A 22,131-nucleotide genomic window follows, 5' to 3' on the forward strand; every position below is an offset into this window, starting at 1 on the left:
TCAAGACACATGTTAAACTAATGAAGCTCTGAAATTGCATCCATTTTTCAGCTCCACAGCTAGGTATGTAATACCAATAAAGAAATTTTGTGCTGGCACTGATACAAATTTCTCAGCTAAGTCACTGAATATTAGTCAACTTTTACACAGAAGCAAGAAACCATAGCTTTTAATAAAGTAAATGTTACACTAAAACCTAAGTCTCCTAAAACACTATCTTCTTTATAGATGACAACACTAAATCAAAACGTTATGACGTTTTAAGAGCTGCATCAAAACTTGGCAAACCTTGCCTGGAAACAACACACAATTTCCCAGCTATTACAAGATGATAGTAATACATAGGCAAAAATTTAGGTGGAGCTGAGCAGCTCAAAAATGAGAGCAGAAAATGAAACCAAGACAAGTTTCTACTTTCATTTCCTGTCTCCCAAACAGTTGTTGCAATATTTACTTTCTCCCAGCCACACAAACACCTTTTCCGGCAGGCTCCTAGGAGGCTACAGTCCAGAATGCAGACAATGTATCACTGATATACATGGCTGCAACAACATCTTACCTACTGCAGGCCTGTGGGCTTTTTAACTGGGAAATAGATTTGAAATATTACCACAACTTCAGATAATAAAATTTGAGATACTAAAAAAGGCAAGAAAAAAACCTGAAGCCCAGCTCCCCATCATCCCACACAGTTCTGTGAAATCTAGAACGCTGACACCACAAGTGCAGGAGATACAGGTGAGAAAATTTGTTGCTGCTCTGTTACCATGTTGCTTCCATATTAACAGAACTGTCACAAATACACCTTTTGCTAGTACAAGTTGGTCAAATTTGAGAAGTCACAACTTCTACAGAAAGCACAAAATGCTTTAGTTTAAACTTCTGCTTACAGGATTTGAAAGAGCTTGCAGCATTGCTACTGCAAGTGAAATAGAAACCATGGCTCCACAAATATTTCTTGTCAGCAAAGCTAGTTTAGATTTCATCTGCCCGCACACCATTTTCTCACATCTCTTCTCCTCCCTTCCCCAGCACTGTGCTACTCATGGAATTTGCAAGGGGGAAAGCACAAGGAAAAGGAGGGGTAGGATGTGATGGCAGAGCAGAGGGCAGTGCCCCTGCCTCACTGCCTGTTTTGCAAGTTCAGCTGAGAGTCATAAATAAACAGCTCTAGTCAACACTGCGGCCTATAAAAAGGAGTCACAGCTCAGCAGCTTGCTTTCTATAAGCATAAAGTACAAATTACATCCACAGTGAAACTGCATCATTACTGTGGATGAAAAGATATTTCAGCAAACGAGGTCATTTCAAGTACAATTGAATGGTTGGAAGCATTCTTCCAAGACCATGATTTATGAAGGTCTCCTGATCTGTCAGTGCTCCAACTCTCTCTAGATGTCCCATTTACTCTCTTCAAAGTATTCATTAGTTTACCTATATTTAATCTGACCGAGTACTAATGGGAGAAGCCAGCAATATAACCATCAAAAACTGGCAGAAGGGGCTAGAGCTTAAAGGCAAATTTCAGCACACACACCATTAACGTTTTAGGCAAGCTCACATAAACTAAAATTCAGATCTCCATAACATAACAATTGGTATTATTTGGCATTTGGCTTACAGTATAGCCTTTCCTAGCATGTGATAGGTGGATTATAAAATTCACTTAAACAAACATGCCTAACTAAAAGCCTTTACAACCAATATGTTGCTACAATGCTTTTGAAGCTTTGTTAAAGCAACACATATAACAAACCTGAGGCAAAGGAAGAAAAGTCTAGATGCCTTGCACAACACATCTACCATCATTCAAGCCAGGTAGGGTGACAAAACAGCTGAAATGCCCAGCCCTTTCTGCAGTCACATGGTTTTGGTTTCCTCCTCTGTGACAGCTCTGGCCTTATCTAGCTGAAAAATTTCTACTTTCTTTTGTTAGGTTAATTTTCAAGATTAACAACAGCAAAATGTGCACATAAGAAGTGAAGGAATGTGGGACCAGAAGAGCTGCTCCCTTTGGCAGTAGCAAACTGCTAGATAAGCTTGGCAAGCCTTTCTAAACCACACCTTTATTTTGAGGAATCAGAAGAAGTCCACTAATCACCCCCTAACTCAGGAAACAAGCAACCCTGAAGATATCCAGTTAATTGCTATTCAAAATCAAAAGCAAGATGATCAGCAGGAGCTAATAAACATATACACAGCCCTAGCTAACAGAGGACAGTAGAGACAATAACATAAGCAGAACTCTTAGAACACTGACAGACCATTAAAAGGAACCACTCTAGCGGCTCTCTTCATCCTGAAGATGTTCAGCCAGTAATTTGGTAATCCAAAAGAAAATTAGGATACTTGAGGAGTATTGTGACTGTGCAAAAAGTACTACTGAACGTTTTGAGGAAGCATTGAAGAAAAGGGAAAAGTCAAAGTGCCTGTACAAAGAATGGTATAATGGGTGGAAGGTTGGGGAGAAGAGGATAATACACACTGATTGTGTGCAAGCTGGCTGCTGGTCAGTATGCTTTTATGGCTGGACTCTGTGCCACTCTGCTCTTACTGAATGCTATTTCTAATGATTTCCTGTGCTAGCATGAGCTCTGTTCTCAGTGTGTGCTTGCACACATTTGTTCTGCTATCAAACATCAGGCTGGACAAGTTGGAAGAAACCAGCAACTGGTGAGATCCAAGGTCTAAACTAGAGACTGGTAAGAAGCCCAGGACAAAGGTACTGGAAAGACTCCCATGTCTTGGCAAAACACCCAGAAACACGAAAAAGAATGAGTGATAAGTGAGTGAGAGTACACATATGTGCCACTACTGAACTTTAAACCCAGTTAGGCAAGAAGCAGGAACAGGGTAAGGCCATATGTACTGTTCATGTTTTGAGCACTGCTTGTGAGCTCTTGCAAAGTTACTGGCCTCCTGTCTGTTACAATCTGTCTGTGGCCAGCCGTGTTTACAGGATGCCAGTATACACACATCTTTGGAATGTGCACTCAGCCTTAATACTCTCTGGGCCTGAGAAGAGAAAAAGGCAGTAGTAGACTTGCATTTGATGGTATAGGAGAGAAGCAACTCACTTGGTTCCACAGTCTTCTATATTTGGCAACCCTTAGAAAACAACTCAGCAAATCATACAAGACACCTGCAACCGATATCAAGAAGTCCAGGTGCAGCTGGACTCAATCCTAGTTCCAGGCTTGGTCAACAGTTTATGCCTAGGTACAAGATGCTGTATGTGGGTCTAGCAGGAGTCTAGATTTTATTCACAGTTCTAAGGTGAACCACAGGACTTCCAACAACACTTTATTATTAACTAATACACACACAGAGAGTCAAATACCTAAACCAAAACACAGAAGAAGCTATATATGTATATGTACATATATATGCATGTAAATAATGTAACATATAAAAGATCCTGTTAAAAATTCCCCTCAGATGCAGCAAAAATACTCACATCAGCTTTTTCAGCATTCCTCACTGGGAAAAGGGTTGAGTATCAGTGAGCAGAAGTAACAGCCCTGATAAACAGTCCTCCTATTTTGTAAACTTGAGAATTTACAAACTTTGAGAGGCTTCCCACTCAGAGGGAGATACCCGGTTGCAGCCAGCTGCAATTCAGGAGAGCCCAAAGTCTCCCTCTCTCTCCCGAGTCCACTATTTATAGGGTCATAAGATGATTTGCTTTAGTCATCAATAAATTTCCATCCTGGCCTCACTTCTATAGCAGTTCCACCAGTTGCACAACTCCAATAGGATATTCCAAGTTGGCAGAGAATGACTGATTATCCCAAAAGTTCTCCTTGTACAATCAGGGAGTACTCAACCCCAGCCTGATCTCTGTGTGCCACTCCCTGTCTTTGCCAGGCAACTATCATTCCTGGTACAGCCAACTCCTTGCACTTAACACGAAATCCTGGGGGGGGTGGGGAGGGAAGGGAGGGAGGGATGCACCACCAGAAAAGTCAATCTGATTGTAAAAAAAAAAAACAAAAAAAACAAACCCCAAAAAAGTAAGATTCCCAATGGTAACAGGATCAACTCCTCCCCCCACCTGAAGGAAAGAGGTTTTGTAACAAAAAAAAGTATTACAATCAAGTACTGAGGCAAAATATTGTTCACATACCTATAAGTTCTGCAATTGCACTGAAAGGCCAGGTGTGACTGGTAGAGTTGGTATGCAAGAACTTTGGACAAAGCTGAAATAAACCACAAACAATGATATTAGCTTGCATTTTTTCAGTGATGCCAAACCAGAAGCAGTTTTTTAAATACAGTAACATTAAATGAAGCTGGATTGTACAACACTACCTAAAGGCTGTAATTTAATTTACTTTCAGATATTGGCATTCTAACATCTTTAAAAGGGAACATTAATATAGTTATTGAAGACAAAAAAGCAGTACAAAATTCAGCACAGGGTCATACTATGTTCTGAGCATGGATTATATTGCTATCCTATTTTTATAAAAATGGTTTGATAGAAGGAACTACTCTAGAGGTTACACCAAAGCCTTAGCCCAAATCTAGTAATAGAAGCATATACATATATATGCTCTTAAATGTTAAAAATGTACTAAGATGTATAACCATGAATATTAAACCTTACCTGAAAGGCGAGCAGCACTTAACATACTCAAGTGTCTTACTGTCTGATGTTATTGCTCCTTTTACACATGTCGATCAAATTCACCTGCCAGACTCTCTCAAGTAGTGGTCTGTACTTTTAGCAATTCGATCTCATACATTTTAACCTCACGATATGTACCCAGAGGAATGTAGCCACTACTAGGATTAGATAGGGATATGCAAATAAAGTACCTATTTATGGGATGTATTCAGTGACAAAAAGTATTATCAAGTGATTTATGAAAGTCTGGGTTCAGGTATATTCACCTTGATCAAAATACTAGAAAATCAGAACTAAATATCCATATAAAAGTTAATTATTTGTCAATGCAATGTCTGGAGAAATGTACCTATTAAGCCAGATACAGTTGGCATTCACCTTATCACTGACGTTATCTGTAATTACACTTTTACAAGGCCTTTAACACAACCCACTGCACATATATGCTTAAGCCTCACTGGCATAATTATGTTGATGTAAAAAGCGGTGCCTATGAATACATAACACTGGAACTAGTCCTTTTACAGTGCAGTTACTTCAAAAAACATAATCCATACAATATATATAAAATTGAAAAACATTTGAAAATAGCATGTATGTACCCATATTTCATAAATTTTACAGAACTACTACACTGACAAACACTTATGTAGTTAGTAAAGTCTAAATTAAAGCAAATAACCACTTCAAGTTCATGTAGCAGTGAAAGCGAATAATGCTGCAAGTTCTAGAGCTGTGAGTCAGGTACTGGAGCAGGAATAAAGCAACAGCCTTAGTTCTGATCAACATAAATTACCACCAAATCTCACCTCTATTCTAAGGTTGTAAGAGCACAGGACACACTTTCGGACTGCAACTTAATCCCTGTATTTCTCCAATGAGCTACAAGTATGGACAGACAACACATTCTTCATTGCCATCTGTGCTTTAAAACTCAAGTTTCATAAAGCTAAGGCGCTGTGCCCCTTTCAAATGCTTAACAGATACGTACAAATAATTTAGAATCCAGGAAGAAAATGATATCAAGTCTACTAATGGAAATCTCACATATGCCATGGCATGTGGTTAAAAGGACCTTCAATTTTCTTCCTCTGCCGTACAGTAACTCAGTAGATATGAAGATCTCTGTACCATTTTCTTCACTTCAACCTTTAACAGCGCTGGCATCAGTTGCTGCTTTGCTTTCTAAGCTTCATGATCACAACACACAAGAAACAACTGGGGATTTTTCCACCTGAAATTCCTTCTCGTCAAGCCATAAAACCTAACACTAAAACAACCTCAACAGCACACAAATGGACATTCAAGCATTCAGCATCTACTCAACTTGCTGCTAAAGCATTTCTCTGCTACTAGCCAGTGAAAAAAATCCAACCATATATAAGGTAGACTACTTCAACCTCTGGAGTTAATTGCTGGCATTGAAGCCTCAGCAATATGGATTTGGTGAAAAGTCCTGTCTGTACTTTTGACAAAGGCATAAACTCACAGTTGCAAGACTCCCTTGGTCATCAGCCAATGCTGATGTAGGAAGGAATCTCAGTTTCATCAACACTGACATAATCACAAGTAAGTGTCCTTGTTTGCTGTGAAGCAAAAAGCGTGCATGTCCATGGCAAGAAAATCTTAATGTGTTGTCTGTGTAATGCAAAGCTTCTTCACCTGTCCTTTCACTGCTGCATACCAGTGATAAACCTCAAAAAAACCCCAGCACCTTAAAGAAACAGCATCTTCTATAAACAAACACCAGAATCATCCTGATCTCTAGATCACTGTTTCAAGCAGTAAAGTTTTGAGAAAGGCTTGAAGGTGGTACACAGAAGTGTGAACTTGTCAACACATGTAAGAAATGAGAACACTGGAGTTGGAACATGGGAACTGTAATAAACTGTCTCTAATATCCATTTCCCCTTCCTCCCCCCAGCAAAAGGTGACCAACTATCCCACAGAGTAGTTCACAGGAAAGCACCTCATAGCACCTTTTGTTCATGTAAAGCACAAAAAAAAGGGCACACAAGAAAGTAAAATTAAAAATCCCCAGAGAATAGTGGTTTAAGGCCATTATCTTTTTAGTCTGCTTCAGAACACATCCAGCTACCAGCAACAACTCACCATTTCCTGATGAACTCACCAGGAAATACTTAATCCCAGAATACTTAATCCCATTTTGTTTCCTTATACTTCATTCAAAGCACCACTTTAATTAGCTCACGAATAACTGGAGTTCAGTAAGTACAGTAAGAAAGAGTTAGTTCCCTGGTGAGCACTCCCTTTTAGCTATGTTAGGATGACTGGGCCTAATATATTTTGTGACTAAGTGAGTTTTGTTAGTGGTTCCACTTTCCCTCCTGAGCCCAAATGCAGCCAAATTCCTTTCGGAAGTACAACTAAACCTCCCGCTCCTTCAAACTGCATATACAGTGCATATTATAAGCTGCACTAAGAGGAGCATCTCCTACAATTAAGACCAGCAAATATTTAAGAATAGGCAGCTTAACTCTTAAAAACAACATGCAGTGTTGAGAATTATAGCTTTCCAAGAAAACTGGAGCTCTTCCATCCTTGGCAGATGATAAGGCATGCACAGATCGAATTACCACTGAAAAATATATCTTATCTTATGAAAGCATTTCACAACTTCTTGGGGAACAACCCCACTGCCACTTTCTTCCTCTCCCTCCCAGTTATGCAGCCTGGTTACATGACTGTATGATGAACCCCATCAGGGAGCCTATCCAAATTAAAACCCATTTTTAAGTTCTTATTTTTAACCTGGACCACCTCCCTGATCCGTCTCATCATACAGCTGAGCAAAAGTGAGATAATGCCAGCATGGGAACGGGTTACCAGGCCTGCTCACCCTGCCTGCGTTGTTTACACATGCTTCTGAAACTAATGAAAATATTTTGGGGAAACCCAACCTATTTCCAAAGGACAGAAGCCGACAGAAGAGACTGCGACCATCAGCTCTCTATTGCTCCCTAGAAAACAGAGCCTTTTACACTGTAGGACACAACCTGTTTAGAAGCTGTATTATCTGCTTCCCTATAGCAGGCCATGAAATCCCGCCCCCAGTACCCGAGCCAACCTACCCGCACAAGAGAACTTCCCCGCCCGCTCAGCCCGAGCTAACCGAGCCGAGTTTGTGCCGCGACGGAAGGCGAGCAGCCCGCCGGCCTCTCCCCCCGCCCGGCCAGTGCTGCTGCCAACGGCTTCCCTCGCCAGTGCAGTGCCCGGGGCTGGGTAAGCAGCTGCCGGGAGCGGCACACGGCGAGGAGGACGGTGCTGGCTTATTTTAGGCGGAACCAGATCTTCCTGATCCTTGGCCGACAACTTTTTACCCCCCAGAGAGGCCGAGGCGCCACTCCCAACCCGGGTGGACTCCACTCCCTGCTTTCCCTGGGGGAAAACGACGAGCTGTTTCTCAGCAGCGGCACGGCAGCTCCCCCCTCCCCAAAGCGGCCTTCCCCCAGCCCGCCCCTCAGCCACCGCGCTCATCGCACCGGTGCCCCGGCGCCGACGGAGGCCGAGAGGAAGAGAGCCCGTCCGCTGAAGTGCCCGTCAAGCCCCCCGGGCTGGCCGCCTCTGGCCCAGCACCACTCACCGCGCTGAAGCGGATGCCGCCCTGTGTTTTCGCCGCCATCTTTTGTGCCACAGCGAGAGCCGGGGAGGGCGCGAGAGCCTGTAACCCGCACTTCCGCCTCGCCCCCTCCACTCACGCTTCCGGCACCGAGCGCGCCGTCTCGCGGAGAGGTGCGGGCCCGGCTGTGGTGTGGCGGCGGCAGCTGCCGGTGGGGCCGGGGGGACTCGGCTCTGCCGGCCTTTGGGCTGACACCCGGAGCTGTGGTGGCGTTGGCACTGCCCCGCGGACACGCAGCGGGTACTGGGGGCTTTCAGCGCTGGGAGCCTCTGAGGTGCGGGGTACATCGCACAGCGCTACAAAGGAGGGACGGACTGCGGAGAAAGGGTGAAATATGAAAAGCAGTTTTCACAAAATCACAGCATGGTTTGGGTTGGGAGAGACCTTAAAGACCATCCAGTTTCAACCGCTTGCCACGGCAGGGACACCTTCCGCTACTACTCGAAAGCCCCATCTAACCTGGCCTTGAACACTGCCAGGGATGTGACAGTCCCTTCGTGGGGCAATCCCTGTGCCAGTGTCTCAACCACCCTTTAAATCTACACTATTATACCTACTCTAAATCTAATCTAAAATCCATCAACCCACGCTCCTCTGCCCATAGGTCTTCAAGATCAGGTGTACTGAAGAGTGTCCTTCCAAATGAAAAGGTTACACTTCCAGGGCACTTTCCCTAAACATACAGAAACGCAGAGAATGTTTTTTGGAAAGCCATGCATACCAAGAAAGACTTACGGAGCAGCAGTCCTGAATTTCTCAGGGGCAGGCACTCCCTCCATGATGGCGGGTCATCAGTGCCTCTCAGTCAGTCAATGACACCCCACCCACCATTCTGCAGCACCCGCAGCTTCCTCCACCTGCTCCATGCAGCTCTTCCGTACACACAAACCCAGAAAACTCATCCTGAGACCACAGAGCTGGGATCCCAGGGTGGAAGGTTCAGGGATGCAAAAGGTAAGGACGTAGGAGTGAGAGCAGTAGGGGCACACCGTGAAAGGATGATGAAGGCAGGGACGCAGTCTGTCCTCCAGCAAGCATGGGGCTTAGCACAGAGCTGCTGCTGCTAGGGTTTGAACTGTGGTCTTCAGGGTTCTGTACAGAGCCCTCATCCATTGAAACAGCATTTGAGAGCTTTTAGAGAGTCAGGTAAAAGTTGATGAGTGAGCAGTAAAAGTAATTTGAAAAACGAGGCTTGCATTTGAAAAGGTATTTCAAAGTAACATTTAATATTATTAGAAGAGTTGCATTCAAATAATACATTTAACCATTACTTAATGATCTGCATTTCAAGCTCTGCTGTTCTATGGCAGTCACCTTGGTTGTACCTACTAGCTTTTTCCTTCAGGAAAATGAAATCCCTTTGAATATGTTGCCCTCTGCATATCATGCATTGTGGCTATGCTGTCTCAAAGCTGAAGTATCCAAAAGAGAAAGCTTGGTTATCCTGAAAACAACCAAAGAACTACACAGTAAAGCAAAAGCATTTTCTCTACTGTTCTTGATACTGAGTTCTAGGCAAAAGTTTTTCAGATTCATCTACAGTCACCCTGCCTTGGCAGTACCAGCATTAAAGCAGTACAACCCTCCTTCACATGGATTTAACAGCAGTAGCATAAGAAGTAAAATGACTACAGTTAGTCCCATATAGAAAAGGTATAAAGTTACACTGCTAGAGATACCTTTAGGCCTATGTAAGTGTGTCCCTCCACCACCCAAGGAGGACTTGTCCTTTCCCCTTATTCACATGCTATTTATACTGATAAAAGATCTGCTTATATACTAAATTTTAAAGAACTTTTTCTTCTTCAGAATTAGATTCTGCTGCAGTGAAAGGATTCTGCAAGTCACAAGTATCTAAGGCCATTTAAAGCAGCCATCTGCAGAACCACAGGACAGAACTAAATGTCTGTATGAAGGCAGGAGTTCAAAGCAGTTTGTGGAAGGTAAGATCAGCTTAGAAGTTAGACAGTTAGACCTAAGTCACAGATTCTGTGATTAAAATGCACCACCACAGCCAAGGAGGAAGTGACTAATGTCTGATCCCCTGCACATCTGAAGTACAGGCAGCCAGAATGGGACATTCCCTTTTGAGGGGAAGGATGACAAACCCCTCCATCTAAGTAACTAGTTCACCACCTCCAGTTTGCAAGGAAACTACGTGAAGACATGGGTTTACAGCTTATGGGAGAACGTAAAAATAGAAGGTTTGATGGCAGAAAGTTGTCTTAGGTTTTAATAGCCCATTTGACAGCATCTTATCAGTATTTTAAGGGAAACACCCAAGTATCAAATGTAACCATCAGAAAGCTGAAAGTAAAAATATCAAATCACCCTGAGTATTAGCAATTTCTCTTTAAGAATTATTGAAGATGTGTAAGTAATGAACACAAATATTTTAAAAACATTCTGCTCCAATTTTCCAGTAATGCTTTAAAAGGATAACTTTTAACTTGTGCTCATTCCAGTACCATTGGAGAACATTAATAAATTATATTAATACATTCACATTCTTAGTGACTACAGTTTTATGCTTCAGTCTATCACTTTCCTTAACTAAAAAAAGAATCAAAGTAGCTGTAAGAATTCAAATTTAAGTTTAAGCATAAGCCTGTTGCAGTATCACCTTCATAGAGCATTACAGTATTAACATAGTAAACCATGATCAGTGTTTCATTATTTTAGTTTATAATACAAAGATGAAATTCATATTATCTGTAGATAAAATACACTGCAGAATAGCCTTCCACGTTTTGAAAAAAAGAAGATGAAACAAAACCATCCCTGACCTCACAACCTGGGGACATCAAACCACACATTTTGTATGTCCTGTTTTAATTAGCAAAAACAAGAGTGGTGAATTTCAGTACCCAACACATTTACCTCAGCTGCAGTGTCCAAATAACTCTAGTAGCATGTAAGAGTCCAGGTTATATCTTACAAAACCAATTTTTTGAAGGCAAAGGTGTATCAAAAAAAACAACCTAAACAAAAGCAGACAAAGCTTCTCACCATGAAAAATGATAAACATCCCTGCCCAGAAAAACCAGTATTGCAAATCGAGTCAGACAGTCCACTAAGTATGAAAATTCAATGTAGTCCATCTTCTCATTTAAAAAATATTCTACTAAACCTTTTGTTGTAGGCGTTGCTACAATGGTGCTTATCCATTGGCCATCAGAAGTGTCCTTTAGACATGCAGCTGTACTGTTTGGTGGTAGAACTAATCCCTATCTCCCACGTCCTGGGTGGTGGCAGCAGTGCAATTCTGAAATAACCTGCACCTTGAACATTACTGTAGTCATGGCATGGTGATGATCTTCCTACCTCTTTTAACACCTAGGAACAGCCAAATACATTCTTTTGTATCAAAAAAAAAAAAAAAAGGTAATTTTATTTTCATTTAATTAGGCTGTTATATGCAGCAATTTATATTTATACAGAATTATCTTCATTTAGTTGTATTTCAGAAGTTTCAAAGTGGCCTTAGTCCCTGAAAGAACAGTTTTTTAATTAAAAGAAAAAAAGAAATTAGAATATTTTTAGTCAAGTAATTAAAATTAAAAACCCTCAAGTAAATTACAAAATATTACTGCATAGGTTTGTCTTTTATGAGTGTTTATCTTTTATTTAGGAATTGCTAATCCTGAAGAATGCTATTATAGTACAGAGTTGAAATTACAAACATGATTAAGTCTGCAGTTATTTGCACAGTGCTGAGACTTATAAAATACATCTGTTTGAAATTTAGGTGATTTGTATAGAATAGATAAGTTTTAGGGCAAGTTAAAGAAAGGAGAAGTAGGAGCAGGCTTTAACTTCAGGAAATGGCTTATCTGCAAACTGATTGTATACTGACATGCAGTATTGGCTTTTTCTTAAATTTACTTTCAGAAGACAATTCCAAAAGCAGTTTAAAATCCTTACTTGAGAAGTTACTGAATAAATGGTACAATTGCTACTTTCACCAAGTCAAAAATATTCTTCCTCTATGTACAAAATCTCTTTAATCCTTCACATTGAGAAAAAGTAAAATAATACAGTAACTATGATAATTGCCACTAAACTGTACTTTTTTCTTTTCCCCCACAGGAGCTGAAGAATCCTGCTTTTTAACCCCACTCAGAAGCCCGGGTTACTGAAGAGCACTCCATAACAGCAGGAAGAAAACCCAAAATGTAGTTTCAAAACTGGGGAAAAAAGAATAATTGCAGTAAAGTTTTCCCTTTTTTTTTGCTGTTTGTTCACCACGACTCAAGGGTCTGACATATGGCTTAACTTTCCATGTTTTCAAGGAAGTCACATTCAACATTCTCTTCAAGCTGTTGCAAGACCTTTACGCCATTACTGCTGCCAGCACAGTCCACAGGAGGAGATGCAGGAGTATGTGAATTCTGGGACTCACTCCTGTTTGTTGTAAATGCACAACACAGAGTCTTGAAGAAGGGCATAAGCTGCGTGATGTGGGATATGGAGCGGAAGTTCAAAAGAGGAAACTTCTGCTTCTTGAAAATTGTCTCAGTGCTATTCATTTCCTGTAAGCAAACAAGTTGAGGTTTACTAAAGGTTTTGCACTAAGACACAATTTTATGGCTTGTCTGAACTCCTGTGCTATACTGTTTTTTATGCTAAGAGATCCACAGCCTACAACTGTATCACGATAAAAATAGTATAGGTGGCATACAGAGTTACTTCCATAGTTGGATTCAAGGTTCCATTATATGAAAGTCTCATAAATTCAGAAAACTGCAAATTTGGACTAGCCTTAAGAATCAAACAACAACCAGATTATGTCTGAGAAATACTAATGCCCGTATTTTTTTTCTGGAAGAATTAAAATGAAACCTTGATGGTAATTTATGGTAAAGTTTTTTTGGCAAAGTATGGCATGCGCTTTTTTATGAATACTAGTCCTGTCTGAGACAAATTGTTTTCACTGGGTGGTGTGGGAAGATTTAAGGTAACAATAGGAAAACTGCCTCTTGTTCCGTCACATTCAAATGCAATCATACATCTTCAAGATCTACATGCGAAAGCAGGGAGATAATTTTTAAAAGCCTCATGAATTTTATTAGACTATCTAAAACCCTCTTGCCTAACTTAAAATCTTGTCACTTGTTTAGAAAAGTAAGTTAATGGACTAAAAAAAAAAAAAAGATTCAAGTGAAGCATTCTTTCTTTACCCCATATTTCATCTTCAGCAAATCCATGATTCTTATAATGTGTGGTCTGCATTCCTGATGATTTTCTACCAGGTGAGAAGTCACAGTAGATGACTCTGTGTCCACCTCTGGGACAAATGCCCATTTGTACCTGAAACAAATGGATTATTTATTTGATAAGAAGACAGGCAGAAAAAGATCCTTGCTTGGACCATACGTAGTTTAGTAGAACACTGGTTTGTTTACAGAAAGGGCAGTCATAACTACAATTTTATGCTATTACAAGAGATTAATTTAATGAACAAGGATATTACTATCATGTCAGTATTTAAATGCAACGAGGTCCAAAAAAATCCCAAGTGCATGCAAAGGGAAAATGAGGAACAGTCTCTGTCTTTTTCTTCTCCCAATTTCTCCAAGTTAAAGAATCTTCTAAGGAGGGTGTTGAAATCCTCCTGCACTGACAAGACCAAATTGTTTTTCAAAATACCCCAAATTACATTTGTCTGAGTAACAACATCTACAACTGTAAAAAGAACTGGTGGCAAAATTATGTCTACCAGAAAATAGATCTGGGTTACTTTAAAGGATAAGAGTGGTAGCAACCCAGAAAACAGATAAGTAATTAGAGTACTTACATCTGAAACAATTGCATCCTATCAGGTGGAAATGAAAGCGCTGTGTCCAAAAACTTACAAGCTGATAAGTACAAAGACAGCTCATTCTGGTGTATGTCAGATCCACTGCCATCACTTGAGACTTTCTGTTTGCTGATCTTGCTGTTGGTCCTGTGTTAGTTACAATTAGGAAACATACCATTAAAACCTGAATCTACTAAATGTTTTTCATTCAGCAAACCAGAAATGTACATGTTGACACAAATAAGCACTCATACCTGTGCACAACAAAAACTACTCTTATTCTGTATGAGCATTGTGATTAATATAAAAGGCTGCAGAAGAAAAAGTAATCAAAAATATTCAGAAAAAATGGCAACACATTAAAATATTCAAATGCTGACTTAGCATCTCTTCTATTTTTGTATGCAACTAGTAAGTGGCACTGACTTTTTGAACTTATCACTATTTTAGCTGCTGAAAAGGGAAGTCCTAAACTGTGACTCATCAGTACCAGAAATACACAAGTAGAATAACAAAGAAATCCCCATTGTCTCCTCCCTATCTTAGAAAATTATGTAAATAAATAAATAATTAAATAAATAAGCAAATCCAGAATAAGCACAATCATTATCTGCTTCCACAAGTACTCTGTCAGATGAATGGTAATTCTTACTTTGATGGTTCATCTTCCTCAGTTAAATCTTCTTCAAGCTGTAGGAATGTCTGAATCTTTAAAGAAATAAATTATTTTTTCAGGGATGCTGAAACATTCATACAACTCAATCACAAAAGAGATATCCTTCACATAGTATAAGGAACCACAGACTCCTAGCTTACTCTTATGACTTGCCACAAAATAGCAAGTCATGCAAGAGATTTCATTTGCAGCAACAACAAAATTAATGAAAAAGGTATTTCCTAATGTAAAACTATTGTACATTAATGTAAAACTATTAAAACATTTCCTTTTTTCAAACAGGGAGTCTATTTTGGAGGAAGAGAAAGACAAAACGGGAAAAAAACACACACTAATTAGTTTCAAATTATTACTTATTCCTTACCAATTCAGTTACCATAATTGGCCACAATGAGGTTAGATGCTGAGGTGAAATCCTTAACAGAAGAACTCTGAAGAAGAGAAACATTTGTGCAGCAACTATAGAAGTCTGCCCAATACGGAGGTTCTCAGTCAGTCGTTCTGAAGTAAACATGAAAAGTAAACAAACAAAGAGTAATATTTTTCTGAAAATGTGTTGTTTTGGGAAATAAAAAATGCAGGCAGTCACAAAACAAAATTTGTGCTTTATCACCTGTTTTGGGTTGAATCCCTTGCACTGTACTAACAAAATTGTGATTCAGGGGAAGTCTGAAGACACGGTGGTTTTATATTGGAAATTTTTTTGTCAAAACTGACATTTAAGGAGAACAACAACTCAAGAGTGGCTGGAAAAGTGGCTGCCACAAAATAATCACATTTTCTGTTATATTACCAGACCAAAGTCTGGAACACAGATTCCTGTCCCCCTTGTAATGAGATTATTTATTTGTTAGAATTCAGAGATTCACAGCACTATAACTTTTGTTAAAATCTTTTTAAAAATGGATGTGTTGGAAAATAGGTGACATTCCTTTCCTAAACAATTTATATATGTGTTACAGCTTAAAAAAAAAAAAAGGCAGGTGAAATTACAAATCTTACCTTGTATTAAGGGAAGATAGAGATGATACTGATCAATCTCTCCACTAAAGACAGCGAAAGCTTGCCGCTTTAGCAACATTGCTTTCTGCTCAAAACTTGGGTACAATTTTAAGGCGCTGCTCTGCATATCTGTAATAGAGATAACAATTATCTACCACGTAAAAACTTCTTGAGGTTTGGGCAGAAAATAAATCCTATGTCCTGAAATGCCTTAAAAAGAAAAACTCACTTTGGTTCTAGTGATTGGTGAACTAGTCTTGCATTGTAAACCTTCAGCTGTTCTTTTAGAAAATCTGAAAAAGGGACTAAAGCTGCTTTTTCTTTTGAAGCTCTAGGCAAATTTATGAGGTCCTATCTCATTCTTTCCCCCAGAGCTTACTCCCCTGCACTCTCATGAAGCCTGAAGAGGTCAAAGCCTATTGCTCAAAGGTTTACTGTACTGGTGCACCACACTCCCACAGCTCAATGCCAATATAGAGACACCTTCAAAATTAGCCAAAGCCTTCTTGCTTTCTAACAGGGAACGTCTGCAAAAGGTGTTTCAGCAACTTAAAATTATGGTGAAATGTGAATTCAGGAGTACAGCATTAGCACTTCCAGAACAAAAATACTTGTGGTGTGTTTTAGACATGACCAAAACACAGAATTAACTTAGCACAGTCTTATTATCTGTGAATAAAATTGGCAATATAATCAATTATGCAGATGCAGCATTGTCTGTATTTTATTGATACATTAATATGTTAAAAAGTCACCCAATAGCTCAAAAAGCAAATAGATTTCAAATTAATATAGAAATAAGTTATCAGTAGCTGATACTTACTCATCAAATCTTTAAACATAGTTTTCTCATGTGTCAGAAGATGATCAACAATGGATCTCCAGCTGAGTAAGATACAGAAGGAATTAGATACCCAGAGAAAACTTTGGTACAGATTCACAGAAAAGATTCTGGTCAAGCCTTTCATACAATAAAGAGTTTCCAAACAGTATTCAATATGCAGACTCTTAGCTGGTTTAACACCTATTGCATTCTAGGTCCTCCAGCTCTACTGTACACAGTTCCCTAATCATTAAGGGGAGTATCAGCATAAGTTTTTACTTATGAACTATAACGTAGTTACACTAATTATAACTAATATACTCACTAGTAGAATTAGTAGTCAAGACCCATTTCTAACATTATTGCATTCTGTAAGAAAGTACTAAACAGAAATTTCCTTCCAGTATTAGCCATTCTCCTTTAAAGCCTTTCTTTGTGAATTCAGAATAGAATCTTGTAGTGCTACAGCCTCATGTCTTACTGAGTGCATGAAGTGTCCATCTGGAAAAAAGCTGGATCCATATACAGCTCGAGAACTTCTTTTTTCCAGGCTCGCTTGGTGTAGGCGTATCCGCTCAATGAGCTGAGCAACTGAGCACCAGCACGAAAACTAGGAATGTTGTAGGCACTGGGAGAAGAGAATAATAATTATATATATATATATATATATATATATATATATATATATAAAGTTAAGTTTATATGAACAGAAAATAAACTTCAGGGCTCCCCACAACTTCTAACCAAATTCTCCCAGTAATAGGCTATGTCTACAGGAGCTCATAGAGCAGCAGCAGATCAGCAGAAGCTCCTCACATTTTTTGTGTACCTTGTCAGGGGAGATATTTTCGGATGAGATGTGTCACAGCACAATACTGCCTGTTTCCACTACAGGTGTGTTTCAAAACTTCCCTGAAAAAAATTTCCAATAGAATTTTGTATCCCTGTCAGCAGACCCCTTTAGAAAGTACCACAGTAGGCTTCACCCAAATAACAAGTGTATATGTCGGTTCTCATGTCATTATCACCTGTATAAAAATCTCACACACAAGCCTTTTTCTCCTTGTGCTGCCCTATACAACATCCCATGCTAAATTTGGACACCATGTTCTGCAAGATGCAGCAGCACATTAAGAATCTGACTGATTTGGTTAGGGGTGAAGCAGGCAGAAAACACTGTAATAGACACAATGGAAAATGCACAAATGAATAGAAAATAGTATTTTCCCAAAAATTCTCTGCATCATTTTTAAACCAACCCTCCCCATCCCTGAGAGGGAGCATGGAAATGTCTTCAAACCCTGCTGCACCCTGAGGCTTGCTGGCTTTAATGCTTACTTCCCATTGACTCTCAACCTATCATCCCTTTTAGGCACGGCTGGTTGTATCTTCCCTGACCCTCTATACCCTGTTTTGCCCTCCACTGTATACTGGCTAGTGGTTTTGACTGTGGCCTAAGTAACACTTGTGACAAAAATCCTCACTTCCCCTTCCCTGCCATCCATGAGCGGTGGCTGGTGAAGTGCCCTCCCACACTTCAGTATAGATTAGTCTGCTCAGACAAACGTAGTAGCCAAAAGGTAAAAGCCAGGAAGAGGGGAAGCTTGGCAGCAGCTAAAGCAGAAAAAGCTGGAGCTCAGAAAAATGGAACTGGTAGCAAACAGGGAAGAGAAGGGGAGAGTTGCTTCCTTTCACTTGGCAGAGCGGCAGGAAGCAACCCTCAACAAACAAAAGGTTTCAGTTCCTGGGTGAAATACAGTTCATACCGCATTAGAATGGAAACAGAGGAGAGGACAAACAGACGAAAAAGCAAAAGTGTTACAGTGTGGCCAAAAAAACAATTAGTCTTAAAAAAATCACATGTGCAGAGAGGGGAGTCACCTGTGGTTGCGTAGGTAAGGAAATACGTAATAAAGCAAACGTGAAATCAATGGCACAGCTTTCTCCTTCTCGTCACTCCGGTAAACCATGTCCAAAAGAGAAGCAAGAACCTTAAAAAGGAAAAGAATATCCCTTTAAACCTCCAATTGGTATTTCTGACAAAAAGGGAAAGCATGCTGTATTTCAGGCTAGAATGCGTGTGCACATAGGATGTCTCAATAAAGTTTTAAGCTCCCATTTAATCTATCAGGAAAACCTACGTATTCTCCTGCTCAATGATATCAATAAACAACCACCCCACAGATGAAAGCAGCAACTACAAAACCTTTTCCTACTTACTTCTGCAAGGAGGGAAAGAGCTTGGACACTGTATATTGAAGGAGCAGAGGCAGAAACCATTGAAGATGGTACCACTGATGTATCTGAAAGAGGCAAAAATAATTAGTTTTCCCTTCAGACATGCTTAAATTTTGCTGTTTCCTATTTTTCTTCCCAAACAAAACCGTTAATTGCATACTGGTATTAAAGTGAAATGCTTCTGGGTATGTTGCCACAATGACATAACTCATGCTGCATGCTGTTCTGTCCTATATATTGCATGCATCGCTAGTAAGTTTTCCTCTGTATTATACACAATATGCAGATATTTACTAAACCCATTGAGGCTAACATTGTTATTGGAGGAGAATGTATTTTTTTTGTTGTTTTACTTTGTGTGTGTTACTCCCACATCACACAAACTACACACTATTTAACACCTTGTATTTTTCACTTAAATAGAAGAGAGGAAGCAGCAGAAAAGTCAGACAAAACCACATTACCGTTCACATCTTCAATGTTGAAGTCGTCTGGTAAAATCTGAGGCCGAGCTTTCACTTCTAAGTTCCGGCTCAGCCAGCTAGTCTGTTCCAGAGAAGAACCAGCAACAGTTCCTACAGCCTCCAAGATTTTTTGGGCCACTTCCTATAACATAACCCAGGTAACACAGGATCAGATGAAAGCTATTATCACTTAGCAGATCCAGCAAAGTCCTTTTTATATGGAACATCTCAGGATAACCAGAAGTAGTCACTTTTATCTCTTAGAAACATAAATACTTCTCTGATTTAACAATCTGTGCTCTAAAGATAACTAACTACTGCTCACTTCAAATAAGATCAGGCAAGAAAATGAGAAGCAGGAAAAACTTTAAGTTAGCTTAAGATGAAGGTTTTAGTCATGATTTGCCATGCAGGCCATTACCATTAACACAGTATCAATTTGGCATCAGTCCTACCACAATTTACATATTAGCTGTCATCTCTCAAAGACATGATCTGAATTGTTCATCCCCTCAGAAATGGCATATCAATGCCTTTATTGTTTTGAATACTGTTCCTTTTTATTCCTTTCACATTTGGAGACTATCAAGTGAGGCAGGGCTTTATTTTATGACAATACATCTGCTCCTATTTCAGTCTTTCCATTAGGTGTAAGCAAGACAGCATCAAACTATGAGCACAGTCACTTCAGCATATTTCATTCCCAGAGAAATGAAAAGCTGGTCACTCTATCAAAACCAAATCCCAAGTATCCAAAGCAAAGCAGAGGTCACTTTTGAAGAGGCTGTAAGATGGCAAGATGGCAAAACTGTCTTCTTATTATCATTATTGTTTTCTGGCAAGCCTCTAAAACAGAAGTGGAGATTCAATTTCTCTGTTGGCATATTAAAGTACTGTAACTGTAACACTGTCTAACCTCATACACAGCATTACTTTGGCTCAGACCTAAAGCTGCACTCGTGTAGGTAGTGCTTTAAGTGTTCTGGTGAAATCACTATCGGTATAGGAACAGAATCCTGCTCTAGCCCACCTCTCCTTTACATAAAAGGCGAGCTGACAGTCTTTTACATTGCCAAACACAGCTATGAGCTTTAAGGATAATTATGCTCCTAATTTTCCTAGATAGTTTTGAGATTTCAGTGCTTACTCATACGACATAGAATCATAGAATAATTAGGGTGGAAAGGACCTTAAGATCATCAAGTTCCAACCCCCCTGCCCACCTCACACTAAACCATGTCACTCAAGGCTCTGTCCAACCTGGCCTTGAACACCCCCAGGAATGGAGCATTCACAACCTCCCTGGGCAACCCATTCCAGTGCCTCACCACCCTTACAGTAAATAACTTCTTCCTCATATCCAATCTAAACTTCCCCTGTTTAAGTTTGAACCCATTACCCCTTGTCCTATCACTACAGTCCCTAATGAGGAGTCCCTCTCCAGCATCCTTATAGCCCCCCTTCAGATACTGGAAGGCTGCTATGAGGTCTCCACGCAGCCTTCTCTTCTCCAGGCTGAACAGCCCCAACTTCCTCAGCCTGTCTTCATACAGGAGGTGCTCCAGTCCCCTGATCATCCTCATGGCCATGAGCTCATGACGTCATACTTGTGTTATGATTTAAATTCTGATAAAAATCATAAAATTAAACAGGGAAACAGCTTTGAGAATTCCATAGTTACCACTGCGATTTCATTCATTTTTGACAAAATTTTGTTAGAGACATTCTGTGTATGTCTCTATTTGAGTCTCCCATATTTACCAGACCTGAGTCAAAACGTGTGGATGCACATTCACATATTATATAAGCATAGGTGAATTCAGAGACAAAATACGGATCAAGTCATCTTCACTTTTACTTAGATGTATAGTGCCAGACTTATGAATTAAAAGGAATACATGTATACACTGTACCTGCAAGTCTTTTTGGTCTTTTTTGTTTTCTAGAGTAGGTGTCCTAGTCACAAAGTCATTCAGTGTGCTGTGGGAAAATCAAGTCACTCCAAGTTAGTAATTGGACAGGTCTACTCAATGCACCTACAAACCTTCTTCTCTCTTATGCAGTACCTGAGAAGAAGAAAGTGTCCAGGAGGAGCCAAGTTCAACTGCACAGACTCTTTGAGAAGTCCTAATAAGGACTGGAAGTTCTCCTGCAGGGCTGAGACAGGCAGTCTGTCAAAACCAAAACAAAACCAAAACACATAAAAAGTCTTAGGTCAGTTAAGGGAAAAACAATAAAAAACCCTGCAACATACATGGGTAACATCATGGCCTAAAAGCTTCCATCAGGATCAGATCAGTACTTTAGATCCTGCCCCTTTCTAATAGGAATATGCTGGTTTGAATATACTCCAGATATTCCTCTCAAGAGCTATTGTAATTAGCCTGAGGGAGAAGAGGAAGGGACACAAGATGTCTCCTCCCATAGATTGGCTCTCTGAGGAGAATAGCTGAAAGGTGTAATTATTAATACTTCTGACAGATGTCTCCTGAAGTACAGCGATAACAGCAATGCTGAGAACACATACCAGATTAGGTCTCACAACCAGCAATTTTATCATATCGTAAACCAGTGTAACCCAACACAGCAAAATGATAACTTTAACCCAGCGCCCAGAGGTGATAAAAAGCACCAGAGGGAACATACACAGCAAGCAAGGTGTGACATAATGCAACCCTGAGAAAACCAATTCAGAGCAAATAAAGCTACATTGTGACCAGAGACTGTTGAACTAACACAGTGAACGCTTATAACACATTTGTTTTAACATGCTCTGGTAAGATCTGTCCTTATCTCAACCCTCTTCAAGAGTGCCAAAAAGGACTCTGGTGATTTAAGCCAGCTGGCAGCTAAACACC

At 40.0% G+C, this 22,131-nt stretch overlaps 2 protein-coding genes across 6 annotated transcripts in view; both read right to left on the minus strand.

Moving 5' to 3' along the window:
* Nucleotides 1-8,364, minus strand: part of MORC3 (MORC family CW-type zinc finger 3) — a 28,675-nt gene extending 20,311 nt beyond the window's left edge. The window contains exons 1-2 of one of the 3 annotated variants that reach the window (XM_057410065.1): nt 8,235-8,364; nt 4,127-4,199 (exon numbers count right to left, since the gene is read on the minus strand). In XM_057410065.1, coding sequence (XP_057266048.1) covers nt 4,127-4,199; nt 8,235-8,273 — 112 coding nt within the window. In that variant the 5' untranslated portion in view covers nt 8,274-8,364. Of the gene's footprint in view, nt 1-4,126; nt 4,200-4,609; nt 4,627-6,119; nt 6,140-8,234 lie in introns of those variants that run through there. The other 2 variants (XM_057410064.1, XM_057410066.1) reach the window with 2 other exon arrangements.
* A 3,504-nt stretch (nt 8,365-11,868) lies between these two features.
* Nucleotides 11,869-22,131, minus strand: part of DOP1B (DOP1 leucine zipper like protein B) — a 56,443-nt gene continuing 46,180 nt past the window's right edge. For all 3 annotated transcript variants that reach the window (XM_057410062.1, XM_057410061.1, XM_057410063.1), the window contains 13 exons: nt 21,340-21,444; nt 21,187-21,253; nt 19,274-19,415; nt 18,792-18,874; nt 18,453-18,562; nt 17,053-17,199; nt 16,572-16,633; nt 15,749-15,877; nt 15,111-15,247; nt 14,723-14,778; nt 14,068-14,217; nt 13,451-13,580; nt 11,869-12,802 (listed from right to left, as the gene is read on the minus strand). In XM_057410062.1, the coding sequence (XP_057266045.1) occupies nt 12,542-12,802; nt 13,451-13,580; nt 14,068-14,217; nt 14,723-14,778; nt 15,111-15,247; nt 15,749-15,877; nt 16,572-16,633; nt 17,053-17,199; nt 18,453-18,562; nt 18,792-18,874; nt 19,274-19,415; nt 21,187-21,253; nt 21,340-21,444 (1,579 nt within the window). In that variant the 3' untranslated portion in view covers nt 11,869-12,541. The remainder of the gene's footprint in view (nt 12,803-13,450; nt 13,581-14,067; nt 14,218-14,722; nt 14,779-15,110; nt 15,248-15,748; nt 15,878-16,571; nt 16,634-17,052; nt 17,200-18,452; nt 18,563-18,791; nt 18,875-19,273; nt 19,416-21,186; nt 21,254-21,339; nt 21,445-22,131) is intronic.

The sequence above is a fragment of the Pezoporus wallicus genome, unplaced genomic scaffold (assembly GCF_028554395.1).
Source record: "Pezoporus wallicus isolate ANWC-B61680 ecotype Strahan unplaced genomic scaffold, APGP_CSIRO_Pwel_v1 contig_7011, whole genome shotgun sequence".
Taxonomy (NCBI): Eukaryota; Metazoa; Chordata; class Aves; order Psittaciformes; family Psittacidae; genus Pezoporus; species Pezoporus wallicus.